At 42.1% G+C, this 13,466-nt stretch overlaps 2 protein-coding genes across 11 annotated transcripts in view; one reads left to right on the top strand and one right to left on the bottom strand.

Annotated features, from left to right (window-relative positions):
* CTPS2 (CTP synthase 2) overlaps positions 1-13,466 on the top strand; it is a 141,304-nt gene that overhangs the window by 72,694 nt on the left and 55,144 nt on the right. The window lies entirely within an intron of this gene.
* On the bottom strand, positions 60-4,652 carry S100G (S100 calcium binding protein G). The gene is made up of 3 exons (XM_007173547.2): positions 4,573-4,652; positions 3,915-4,058; positions 60-324 (listed from the first exon to the last, which is right to left on the bottom strand). Exons 2-3 carry the CDS (start codon positions 4,047-4,049, stop codon positions 220-222), a joined length of 240 nt encoding a protein of 79 aa, XP_007173609.1. The 5' UTR covers positions 4,050-4,058; positions 4,573-4,652; the 3' UTR covers positions 60-219.

Raw genomic sequence — 13,466 nt, 5'->3', positions numbered from 1 at the left:
TCAAATTAAGGTTACTTTCAAATCTAGTAAGCTACAGGGGTCAGTACTTGACAAGGTGAGACATGTCTAAGGATTTCTTTATTCAGTAATTAGACCTCACTGCTTGATCATTACAATTGCAAAGAATTAAGTGGAGACAATGGTGGTTTCGTACAGAATAGGGCCACATCCCAGGCACTCTTCTTCCGGTTCTTAGAATGATCTATTTTGTTTCTTCCTTCACTGGGATATCTTTTTTACTAACACCTGGAATTCTTCGAAACTAACTTCTCCATCTCCATTCCTGTCCAGTTCTTGAAAGAGGTCATCTAGGGTGCTTGGACCCTGGTTTTAGATAAAAAGGATGGGATAGAAGAGAAGAGAGAAAATGATTCAGTTACTGCTGCACATTCTCCGAAATTAGAGACACTGGGTCTGCGTTCCTAGAAGGCAACCGAGTTTTCAGTCACATGTTACTGATAGAGATGAAAAAACCAACGTTAGTTGTAGTATTGCTTCATGTCACAGAACTGACTACCCTTTTTTTAAAAAAAACTATATCATACATTTATTATTTTAAAATTGATAATGTGTATTTTAAAATAATTGGTTTCCTATGTAAACTAAATCTAAATCATTCTTTTGAAAAGAAGTCCCAGGGCTTTACTTGACTGCCGAGAGGCCCTGCTCCAAGGTTTCCCTGGTAGCTGGTTTGGCATCCAGCCCCAGAGCTGGACCAGCATGTGATCCTAGGCTTGCCATGGGCCAGCCCCGTGCCAAAGCTTTTCCTTAGCCTGAGCAGTTCTCCCAGCTGCCGTGTGGGGGAGATCCACTTTACAGATGAGGAAACTGAGGCTTTGAGACACCCGCTGACTTGCTCAGGGCCCCCAGCTGGTAAGTAGAGGGCTTGGGGTTCAAACACTGACTCCAGAGCTCAACCCCTTAATTAGCAACCACCCTAGTTTTTTCCCAAACCCCAGGTTGCAGCCCACTGCCATGCTATGCAGGATGACTTTGGCTCAGTGGTTCTTACACTTTGGCATGTGTCAGAATCACCAGGTGGGCTTGCTGACCTTAGTAAACCCAAACTGATGGGTGGTCCCACTCCCAGAGCTTCCGAGTCACTAGGCTTGGGGTGGGACCTGAGAATCTGTATTTCCAACAGGTTCCTGGGCGGTGTTGATGCTGCTGGTGCAGTACTGACTACTCAGAGAACCACTGCTTGTTACATCAGATCATGTTCAGCTCAACTCCCTTTTGACTACTGGTATTCCTGTAGTGACTTAAGCAGAATTAATTTTTGTCTCTGCTATAGGGGTGGAAAAGTTTCCCTTCTTCCCTTCTGGGTTCTTTGGCTGGTCTATTAATTAAATTGACATAGATCAACAGGAGAAAAACAAGTTTAATTACATATGTACAGGGTACCCCATAAAAATATGATACCCAAAGGGCAGCCAGGTAACTGAGGCTTATATAGCATCCTGGGCTAAGGCTACAAAGGGAAGGAAGGCCATTCACAGGTAGGCAGAGATGTTTGGAAAACAAAAGTTTGGCCTGTTATACAGATACATTTCTTAGGAAAAAAGGAATCTCTAGCAAGAGCTCTCTTCCTGGTAAAAGAAGAGCTCTCTTCTTTGCAGTGTAAATTTAGGCAGTTGAGTGGGAGGTAAAGAGCTTTCCCTGAATCTTTGGGTTTTGATTGCTTTTAGTTCCAAGTAATCTTCATGCTAAAGTGGCATATTTCAGGGAGACTTGTTCTGAGCCCCTCCACTGCCGTAAAACTCAAATCTTAAAGCCATCACAACTCTGACTTTCAGGTTAGGAGTCTCTGTGGCAAAATAGTACCCAGGAAACCTATTGAAATAACAGTTTAGTTTATAAGTCAGCTTCAAAAATTGTTTTTAAATTGTGGTAAAAAAATACATAAGATAACATTCCCCATCTTAACTATTTTTAAGTATACGGTTCAGTAACGTTAAGTATGTTCACATTGTTGTGCAACAAATCTCTACATCAAGGTATGCTTTAATCCCTAAGATTCCTGTAAAGACACTTGGCACTTAGCTATGCTCACAAGACCAAACTGTGTTAGTTATTTAGCATCTGTTTTATAAATACCAAGCACTGTTTTCCTGAAGCATTTGCTAGATTCTAAACCATACAAGGTGATGTGATGTAAACAGAGTATAGCTTAGAAAACCTTAGAAATCCATATGGAAATATAATCAGTACATGACTTGATAAGCAGATTTTTCACAACTTACCGTTAGTTTTCCTACCTTTATCCAAATTAGAAGAGTCATATGTGCTTTTTATAGGAAATACATAAAATATAGAAAAATACAGAAAAATTCACCAATCTTACCTTATTTAAAAACAACTTGTTTGAGTAGATTGCCTAGGCGTTCCTGTCAGATTATTATTTTTCTCCTTTTTCTTATTATTTTCTATTATTCCTATTATTATTTTTCTTCCTTTTGGAAAAATTTAAGAGTTTTTTTTTTTTTTAAATTTATTTATTTATTTATTTATTTTTGGCTGTGTTGGGTCTTCGTTTCTGTGTGAGGGCTTTCCCTAGTTGTGGCAAGCGGCGGCCACTCTTCATCGCGCTGCGCGGGCCTCTCACTATCCCGGCTTCTCTTGTTGCAGAGCACAGGCTCCAGACGCACAGGCTCAGTAATTTGTGGCTCACGGGCCTAGTTACTCCGTGGCATGTGGGATCTTCCCAGACCAGGGCTCGAACCCATGTCCCCTGTATTAGCAGGCAGATTCTCAACCACTGCGCCACCAGGGAAGCCCAAGAGTTTTTTGAAGAGTTGAATCTTTCTTAGAAACACTGGTTTTTATTTTTAATTAGAAAGTCTCTTTTTCTGCTAGTACCTTTAACTTTTTAAGTTATTTCACATTTTAACTATAAGACAATATCGATTATAAGGTCATCAAATTCAGATACTTCACTTTTTAGTACTAAAAACAGAAACCTCAACAACTAAAACTAGAAACCTTCTCACATGTCATATTGGCAGAAGGGATATTTCTGGTTAAAAACTGAGAACCAAATTCTGAAGTTAGAGCTAAGTAGGGACCAAGTCAAATGTAACAGGTAGTTGCACAGTTGCTTCCATTTTGAAGATGGTTTTTAGTTCCAAGGGAAAGAAAATGTATTGGAGCAAAGAGAATCAACCTTTACCTATTCCTTATTGCCTCTAGATGCATTTTGATTTTGATAACTCTGGGATGGTTTTGATCAGAAACTTTATGGCTGAGGAAATGTAATCCTTTCCTGAAAGTTGTTTAGAAACGCGTGGTTGCTCATTAGCACAAATTTAGGCGCTTAACACAAATTAACACAAATGTAAATGCTTTTGAAATAGAAATGGGTGTCACCAGAGGGCAATTTATCAGCATGAAGCCGGTTTTCTTAACAGACTGCCAAGTAAGTGTTGGTCTAGTTGAGAGATCCTACCTATAACAGAGGAGCACATCCAAGTCCAACTCCTATAACCGTACGGGCCTCGTTGTTTTCCTAAAGCCTGGCACGGGAGTGCTGAATCCAGGCCGAAGGCCTTAGTGTGTTTGCTTGGCAACCTGCGGGTCTTCCAGGCCTAGCTTGGTAAGAGTGCGATCATGGCTTCTGTTTACCATGGCTGGTCCCGGGGAGTTCTGTGTCAAGGCTGTGGGCAATAGAAGGCGTAGTCCATGCTTTCTAGGAGCTTGCCTTCTGAAATGTGGCCTGCCCTCAGAGGAGGAAAGCACACATTCAAGTGCCCTCCCTCCGGTGATGCCCATGCCTGGGCTGCTGGGCGCTCTGCCTCAGATGGAGCTCTGATCAGTCTCGTCGCGGACCTCGGCCTCTCCCCGCGTCCTTTCCTCTCTTCTCCCCTCCCTTCCCACCATCGCCGCCCCATCAGCGGGCTCTGTGGTGGTATACTCACTTTCAGTAAACTGGGGAATTCAGTCTGAATCAATAGCTTCAGCTCCTCCTTCGACAGCTGGTTTGGATCACCTTCTTTGGCTGCGTATTTTTCAAAAATGCTCTTCAGTTCTTCAGGAAACTTGTTTGTACTCATTTTGGTGTCCTGTAAATTGGGAAAGAAATGAACTTACCAAAAAGCTGAAGTATTTTCTACTGATGATTGCCAGCAGGAGTTGAGTGCTTTTGGGCTGTTTCCTTGGCATAGGTGAGAGAGAATAAAGAAAAGGGGAGAGGGGAAGATAAAGAGGAGGAGGAGGAGGAGGAGAGAGGGGGCGGGAACTGTGGGAATCACAATGTACCAGTGACTGAAAACGTGTTTTAAAAATAATCATCTTAGATAGGTTGTTAAATGTCTGTTTTTAGAGTACATCTGTTAGAAGATAGTCTTTGGAGCCAAATACGTTTACTAGTAATTATGACATTTTTCACTTTTTAGGTACCTGCTCTGCACTCTGTAGGCTGTGGTCTTGAAGAAACCTGACCACAGCTTCTAGCCTCTTAAGTTACTGGTAATATCTTTAGATGGCACAAACCCACTTTTTCTCTAGACCGTGATCTTTCACACCATTCTGAAAGGAAGCAGAAGCAGCTACAGGTAGTACTAAAATCACACTTACCTGGTCGTCCAGCAGTGAGGCAGCTGGAAGAATCAAATAGGAGTGTGAGAAGCTGAGCAGGATCCTGCGACTTTTATAGTCTTTACAGATACGCCACCCTGATTAGGAAATTTTCCTTTTGTTTGCCATTTAAGGGTAATTATTAATGATTTTTGAAACCCAAGCCTAAGACTGCATGAGCTTCATAATTAAGGGCAAGATCCAATAAAGGGCCACCTCAACAGTTGCTTAATGGTTCAGAGTCCCAAGTATAAGCTTGGATCCTTTACCCCTTAGATTATATTTTCCCTACAATGTGGAACGAGGATATTTGCTCACTGTTCACATTTCAGAAAGCTCAAATATGGAGGGCTGTTTTTTTTCAATTTAGTTGCATATTTAGGCTTGAAAAAAATAATTTTCTGCACATCAAGAAAAAAATGCTGAAATAGATAATCAAATACTACATAGTTTAAAGAATTGCCTTATAGCCTTTGAAGTCCCTCTGATGTTTTGTACATATAAGGTAGTTAAATTTTTTTAAAAATAAACATCCACTTTTTAAAATTAATTAATTAATTAATTAATTAATTAATTAGGCTGTCGTGGGTCTTAGTTGCTGCGTGCGGGCTTTTCTCTAGTCGCGGCGAGCGGGGGCTACTCTTTGTTGCGGTGCGCAGTCTTCTCATTGCAGTGGCTTCTCTTGTTGCGGAACATGGGCTCTAGGTGCGCGGGCTTCAGTAGTTGTGGCACGCGGGCTTAGTAGTTGTGGCTCACGGGCTCTAGAGCGCTGGCTCAGTACTTGTGGCGCACGGGCTTGGTTGCTCTGCGGCATGTGGGATCTTCCCAGACCGGGGCTCGAACCTGTGTCCCCTGCATTGGCAGGTGGATTCTTAACCACTGCGCCACCAGGGAAGTCCCTAGGTGGTTAAATTTTTGAGTAACTGAATGAATGAATAAAATATCATTGAGAAGCAGGTTTAAGAAGTCGGGGGAAGATACACAATAATTTGTGGTTTCATTTGGCAAAGCAAGATCGCCAAATAGCATGGTCATTTTTCAACTTTTTCATTATTTGTTGTTCACATATGTGCTTTTTTTTTTTTTTTTTTTTTTAAAGGATTTTCTTATTTATTTATTTATTTATTTATTTTTTATTTTTGGCTGTGTTGGGTCTTCGGTTCGTGCGAGGGCTTTCTCCAGTTGCGGCAAGCGGGGGCCACTCTTCATCGCGGTGCGGGGACCGCTCTTCATCGCGGTGCGCGGGCCTTTCTCTATCGCGGCCCCTCCCGTCGCGGGGCACAGGCTCCAGACGCGCAGGCTCAGCAATTGTGGCTCACGGGCCCAGCTGCTCCGTGGCATGTGGGATCTTCCCAGACCAGGGCTCGAACCCGTGTCCCCTGCATTAGCAGGCAGATTCTCAACCACTGCGCCACCAGGGAAGCCCCCACATATGTGCTTTTTATTTCTTATTGCTTTTCCTTGCCAAATCTATTTTGTTAATCATTCTAAAAACTCGTGAAAACACTTGACTTACTTTTATTCAATTGGAATTACTTCAAACTTTTGGAACTGCCAGGATTTAAAATTGGAGACTAAATTTATTTCTCTTAGAAAGAGTTCCATGAAAGAATTAGGATATTTCCCGGGAACATTGATCCGATACTGATTGTAGCTCACAAAAGGGGGTTCCAGATCAACTTTAAAAGCACTTATCAGCTTTTAAATACTTGTATATGTCCATACTTTTTATGGACCTTTTGTATATTTAGTTTTCTATGGCCCTTTGTTACATTGCAGACAAATTCAGGATTAAAATATTGGACTGTATTTCTCTCTGAGGCTTTTCAGTTCTAAAATTCTAAGGCCTTATTTACCTTGGAGAACAAATGTGAAATCTTATATATATAGAGTTCCTTAAAAGCTCCCACCAATCCTGAGTCCTGATCATTCCATGCACCTTAGCCGTCTTGTGTATGTTATTCTCGCTTTTATTGCAGATTATTTGATATTGGTATGCATCAGTACTGACTGTGTATTAACTCACTTCTTAGAGTAAAGATAGGCATTTTGCTTTTAGCTGTAAGATTTACACAAAAATGTTCTGATTTTGGCAGCGTATTTTAATCAAGATTTTAGAGAATTTCTCAGGTTTTTATACTTATGCTCTGTCTTACCTGGGAGGAAGGAGGCTTTTGTTGAACAGTCATGAAATATCTTTCTCCTCCAACACCTTTTTAAAAAAATTTTAAATCTACAGAAAATTTGCAGGAAGAGTCAATGAATACCAACCCACCTTTCGCCCAGATTCACTAATCGGTAACATTTCCACATTTGCTTTCTCTTTCTATGGACGACCCCCCCAACCCCAACCATTTGAGAATCAGTTACAGACATCCAGACACTAACCCCCTAAATACCTCAGCATCTTATCTCGTAAGGACAAGGACATTCTCTTACGCAACCACAATGCCATTATCACAGCCCGTATTCACATCTCCCCAGTTGTTGAAATAGCATCTTAAATTATCTGTTCTCTCAAATTACCATCTTTGAACTAAAATCAACATGGCAGTTGTTTTATTTCTTGAGTCTATTGAAGAAATGATTTTAATAATTATATGTGATCTTAATAACAATATAACTATATGATTTTAACAAGTATATATTGTATGAGATAGTATATGTTGTATATAACACATGAAATGTATATATGAACACACATGTGTGTGAGCATGTGTGTGTATAAAATGAACTCTAAGAAAAACATTTGGAACAGTGTTGGTTAACAGTCTTTTAGGCTACAAATCTCTAGTTTCAAGGGAAGACCTCTGATTAAAACAGGCCCAGTGCCGCTTGTTGTCAGAACTTAGGCTTGTGGTAAACGCTAACAGAACGGGAAAAACACCCCGTCGGTCCTCTTATATTTTCACTTGCTCACCTCTGCAAGTCACATCTCTCGTCTCTTATTTTTCTCTTTACCTGTGGACTCAAGCGTGAGGGTAAACCTGCAGTGGGAAACATGAAATCCACCAATAGATATTCTCATGAAACATTAACTAAAAATATATGGAGATGGGCGATAAATACAGGGTGTGTTCAAAAGAGTGCATTTTGAAACCAGAGAAGGGGGAAAAAATGACAGGCACAAGATGGGTAATGGAAAAATGGAGAGGCAAAGGTTATTTCACCTCACCATTCAATTGCTTGATCTTTGGACAGACTTCAGTTTTTCCTAGGAAAGCCAAGAATAACTTATTTTACAAGCTTGGGGTACCACAGGTCTCCGTGGCCGGGTTACTGTGCTCGAAGGCCACAGCAGCAGCGCCTCAAAAAGCACCTCGGGAAGAGGGTAGTGTCAGCAGCCAGGCCCTGCGAAGCAAAATGGGTGTGAAATGCTGTCTGTGGGCTCGTGTTGTCTTTGATGCTGAGGTTTGGGAGAGACCCTGACTATTAAAGAGCAGCTGTCCCTAAAAGGGAGCCCCCCTGCCCACCATGACAGAGTTCACCTTTCACTTCCAGCCCCTGCCCTGGGTGCCAGAGTTCGCAGAGGCCTCCTTATCAGAGCCCGGGACTATCGAGGGCTGCTTTTTACCATGGGCTGTGTGCTGCCCCCGCACCCGACCTGTTAGCTCCAGAAATCCCGCAGCACCCGTGTGAAGTGGATGCTGCTCTTACCTCCAGTCTACAGAGACGGTCAAGGGCCCGTTCAAGGTCACGTCACTGGGGACTGGCAGAGCTGGGATTCAAGTCCAGAGCCAGGCCGCACCCTCAGCCACCATGCCACCTGCCCCGTCTCAGGAGCAGGGCTTCTGTGAGGAGAGCTGGTCAATGTTAGTGTGAGGCTCAGAGGCAGGACTTGAGTGTCATGATCACACCTGAAGGTAGAAGAATGTTCTTTTCCTAGTGGAAGTAACATAGACGTTATTTTACTGGTGGAAAAAACCAAGTTAAAAAAACTAGAAAATATATACATATTTCTAGGACTGCTCAATGCTTTCACCATTGTAGATTCCATCCTCACGCTGCCCTGATGCTGCAGAGAAGTACCGGCCCTGTATCAGGTGAGAGGTGAGCTGGGGCACAGCGTACCTTGACCTCAGAGCAGGCCACTGCCTCTCTCCCCTTCCGTCTGCAACTTGGTCTCAGAGACCCTCCACTTCTTGTAAGCCCACCGACCAGTCCCTGGGTCTCCTCTGTTAGTTTTTGATTAAAATCCAGGGAGATTTAATGATGGAGCACTTGATCCAAACCTGCCATTGTGCTGAACTCTGGTGGTGCTAGAGAAGAAGATCTAGTCCTTGTGCGTGAGGAGCCCGCACTTTAGTTTCTGAGAGGAGATGCATATACGAAGTGATGGAGGAGGTTAAAGTTGTATACGATAAAGGACTGTATTAGTTTCCTATTGCTGCTGTAACAAATTACCACCAACTTAGTGACAAATTTATTTTTTTACAGGTCTGGAGCTCAGAAGCATTTCTTCTGGAGGCTCTAGGGGAGAATCTATTTCTTTGCCTTTTCCAGCTTCTAGAGACTGCCTGCTCATGGCCCCTTCCTCCATCTTTAAAGCCAGCCATGTGGCCTCTTCCAGTATCTCTCTCTCCCTCTCTCTCTGACCTCTGCTTCGTTGTCACATCTCCATCTCTGATTCTGACCCTCCTGCTTCTTCTTATGAAGACCCTGTGGTTACGTTGGGCCCACCCTGATAACCCCAGTTAATTTTACCATCTCAAGAGGCTTAATTTAATCAGGCCTGCAAAGTCCCTTTTGCCATGGAAGGCAACGTATTCACGGTTTCTGGGGACTAGGACTTGGACATATTTGGGGGGGGCCGTTATTTGGCCTACCACTTATTGCAAATGAATTAACACTGTGTAGGTCATTTGTTTGGTAGGGTGAGCGTAACAGTGGTATTAAGTATGACACGGTAAGGAGAACTGGAGGGTGCCCCTAAAGCGCAAGCCCACGTGGGATGGTGGGGAGAAGCCATCTCAGGGAAAGTAGTGAAGAGGCGGTATGTATGTAGTGGCGTCGAGGGGAGGGGAGCAGAGGCGCCATCGGCGATGGACCTATCCAGCTGAGGTAGAAACCACGGGTCAGAATATGTGGGGAGAGCATAGATGGTTCCTGAATGAGGTGGAACCTGCGTGCCACATGGAAGGGTTTAGATTTGGTCTGCAACGATGGAGGCTGCTGTAGCTGCCCAGCTCCTGGAGATGGTCTGCTGGGAGGTAGGCTCCTCTAGTGTCCCCAAATGAAATGTCCAAAGGCAAGGGACTGGACAGAAGCTGGCCTTACCAGGGTTCTGTCAGGTAGGTCAGAAGGCTTGCACTCTTTCCCACACTGCCATTTAGGAATTTCATCTTTGGGAATTCCCTGGCAGTCTAATGGTTAGGACTCCGCACTTTCACTGCCAAGGCTCAGGCTTAGTTCCCTGGTTGGGGAACTAAGATCCTGCAAGCCGCGCTCCGTGGCCAAAAAAAAAAAAAAAAAATAAGGGGGAATTTCATCTTTGATAAGAGAACCTAACTTCCCTAGACTTTGTTGTTTAAGGCACCCAGGACTCCTGAAGTCTTGAACCCATTACACTTTTATCATGGGCTGCAGAAACTTTGGTAAAGGTTAATTAGGGCCGTGTTTATCCTTACATGGTACTTTTACATCTGCTAAAGCTTTATCACCACCAATATTCGTTACTTATTGATCCTTTTTTATTTTTCTTCTGCGCTATGGCTCGGTTCCAAGAAACGACAGATCTGTAGTGGGGATCAGATGACAGCTTGTATTTAGGCAAACTCAGAATGGACCGAGGCGACCCTTTTCCAATGGAAGAGGCATTTTCCTCTTAGTTGCAAAATCTAGGGTATTTTGAAAATGTTGGGATTAAAACTAAAGCATATCTGAAGTTCTTTTCTTTAACCACCCCAGTAATGATAAAAGATATGTTTTAAAACTGTGATGTTCTCCTATCTCTCAGGCTTTTTGCGGAAGGAATGCCAGGAACAAAGACGTTTCCTTAATTTTCTTGCTGAATCAGGTTGCTTGTAACCCGAGAGGCAGTCATACTGTCATCTTTAGAGCTGGTAGGACGGCCTGATAACTCTGCAAGGCAACTGGTTTGGCCAGGCTTGACCAGAAGTACCCTGTGTTCTCTGCCTTCCCCAGCCGTCCCCTTCTGGAGTGTTTCTGTTCTCCCAGCTGGTGCCTGGCCTGGACATTCTTTTTTTTTAACATCTTTAATGGAGTATAATTGCTTTACAACGGTGTCTTAGTTTCTGCTTTATAACAAACTGGATCAGCTATACATATACATATATCCCCATATCCCCTCCCTCTTGCGTCTCCCTCCCACCCTCCCTAACCCACCCCTCTAGGTGGTCACAAAGCACCGAGCTGATCTCCCTGTGCTATGCGGCTGCTTCCCACTAGCTATTGATTTTACATTTGGGAGTGTATATATGTCCATGCCACTCTCTCAATTTGTCCCAGCTTACCCTTCCCCCTCCCCGTGTCCTCAAGTCCATTCTCTAGTAGGTCTGCGTCTTTATTCCTGTCCTGTCCCTAGTTTCTTCATAACCATTTTTTTTTTTTTAGATTCCATATATATGTGTTAGCATACGGTATTTGTTTTTCTCTTTCTGACTTACTTCACTCTGTATGACAGACTCTAGGTCCATCCACCTCACTACAAATAACTCAATTTCATTTCTTTTTATGGCTGAGTAATATTCCATTGTATATATGTGCCACATCTTCTTTATCCATTCGTCTGTCGATGGACACTTAGGTTGCTTCCATGTCCTGGCTATTGTAAATAGAGCTGCAGTGAACACTGTGGTACATGACTCTTTCTGAATTATGGTTTTCTCACGGTATATGCCCAGTAGTGGGATTGCTGGGTCGTATGGAAGTTCTATTTTTAGTTTTTTAAGGAACCTCCATACTGTTCTCCATAGTGGCTGTATCAATTTACATTCCCACCGACAGTGCAAGAGGGTTCCCTTTTCTCCACACCCTCTCCAGCATTTATTGTTTGTAGATTTTTGGATGATGGCCATTCTGACCGGTGTGAGATGATATCTCATTGTAGTTTTGATTTGCATTTCTCTAATGATTAGTGATGTTGATCATCCTTTCATGTGTTTGCTGGCAGTCTGTATATCTTCTTTGGAGAAATGTCTATTTAGGTCTTCTGCCCACTTTTGGATTGGGTTGTTTGTTTTTTTCATATTGAGCTACATGAGCTGCTTGTAAATTTTGGAGATTAATCCTTTGTCAGTTGCTTCATTTGCAAGTATTTTCTCCCATTCTGAGGGTTGTCTTTTCATCTTGTTTATGGTTTCCTTTGCTGTACAAAAGCTTTTAAGTTTCATTAGGTCCTATTTGTTTGTTTTTATTTCCATTTCTCTAGGAGGTGGGTTAAAAAGGATCTTGCTGTAATTTATGTCATAGAGTGTTCTGCCTATATTTTCCTCTAAGAGTTTGATAGTGTCTGGCCTTACATTTAGGTCTTTAATCCATTTTGAGTTTATTTTTGTGTATGGTGTTAGGAAGTGTTCTAATTTCATTCTTTTACATGTAGCTTTCCAGTTTTCCCAGCACCACTTATTGAAGAGGCTGTCTTTTCTCCATTGTATATTCTTGCCTCCTTTATCAGAAATAAGGTGAGCATATGTGCGTGGGTTTATCTCTGGGCTTTCTATCCTGTTCCATTGATCTATATTTCTGTATTTGTGCCAATACCATACTGTCTTGATTACTGTAGCTTTGTAGTAGAGTCTGAAGTCAGGGAGCCTGATTCCTCCAGCTCCATTTTTCTTTCTCAAGATTGCTTTGGCTATTCGGGGTCTTTGGTGTTTCCATACAAATTGTGAAATTTTTTGTTCTAGTTCTGTGAAAAATGCCAGTGGTAGTTTGATACAGATTGCATTGAATCTGTAGATTGCTTTGGGTAGTATAGTCATTTTCACAGTGTTGATTCTTCCAATCCAAGAACATGGTATATCTCTCCGTCTGTTTGTATCATCTTTAATTTCTTTCATCACTGTCTTATATTTTCCTGCATACAGGTCTTTTATCTCCTTAGGTAGGTTTATTCCTAGGTAATTTATTCTTTTTGTTGCAGTGGTAGATGGGATTGTTTCCTTAATTTCTCTTTCAGATTTTTCATCATTAGTGTATAGGAGTGCAAGAGATTTCTGTGCATTAATTTTGTATCCTGCTACTTTACCAAATTCATTGATTAGCTCTAGTAGTTTTCTGGTAGCATCTTTAGGATTGTCTATGTATAGTATCATGTCATCTGCAAACAGTGACAGCTTTACTTCTTCTTTTCCAATTTGGATTCCTTTCATTTCTTTTTCTTTTCTGATTGCTGTCGCTAAAACTTCCAAAACAATGTTGAATAATAGTGGTGAGAGTGTGCAACCTTGTCTTGTTCCTGATCTTAGTGGAAATGGTTTCAGTTTTTCACCATTGAGGATGATGTTGGCTGTAGGTTTGTCGTATATGGGCTTTATTATGTTGAGATAAGTTCCCTCTATGCCTACTTTCTGGAGGGTTTTTATCATAAACGGGTGTTGAATTTTGTCGAAAGCTTTTTCTGCATCTATTGAGATGATCATATGGTTTTTATTCTTCAGTTTGTTAATATGGTGTATCACATTGATTTGCATATATTGAAGAATCCTTGCCTTCCTGGGATAAACCCCACTTGATCATGGTGTATGATCCTTTTAATGTGCTGTTGGATTCTGTTTGCTAGTAGTTTGTTGAGGATTTTTGCATCTATGTTCATCAGTGATATTGGCCTGTAGTTTTCTTTCTTTGTGACATCTTTGTCTGGTTTTGGTATCAGGGTGATGGTGGCTTCGTAGAATGAATTTGGGATTGTTCCTCCCTCTGCTATATTTTGG

Source organism: Balaenoptera acutorostrata, chromosome X, assembly GCF_949987535.1.
Source record: "Balaenoptera acutorostrata chromosome X, mBalAcu1.1, whole genome shotgun sequence".
In the NCBI taxonomy this organism is placed as follows: domain Eukaryota; kingdom Metazoa; phylum Chordata; class Mammalia; order Artiodactyla; family Balaenopteridae; genus Balaenoptera; species Balaenoptera acutorostrata.
Note: the sequence above shows the minus strand (reverse complement) of the source record. Positions and strands in the feature narration are given on the sequence as shown.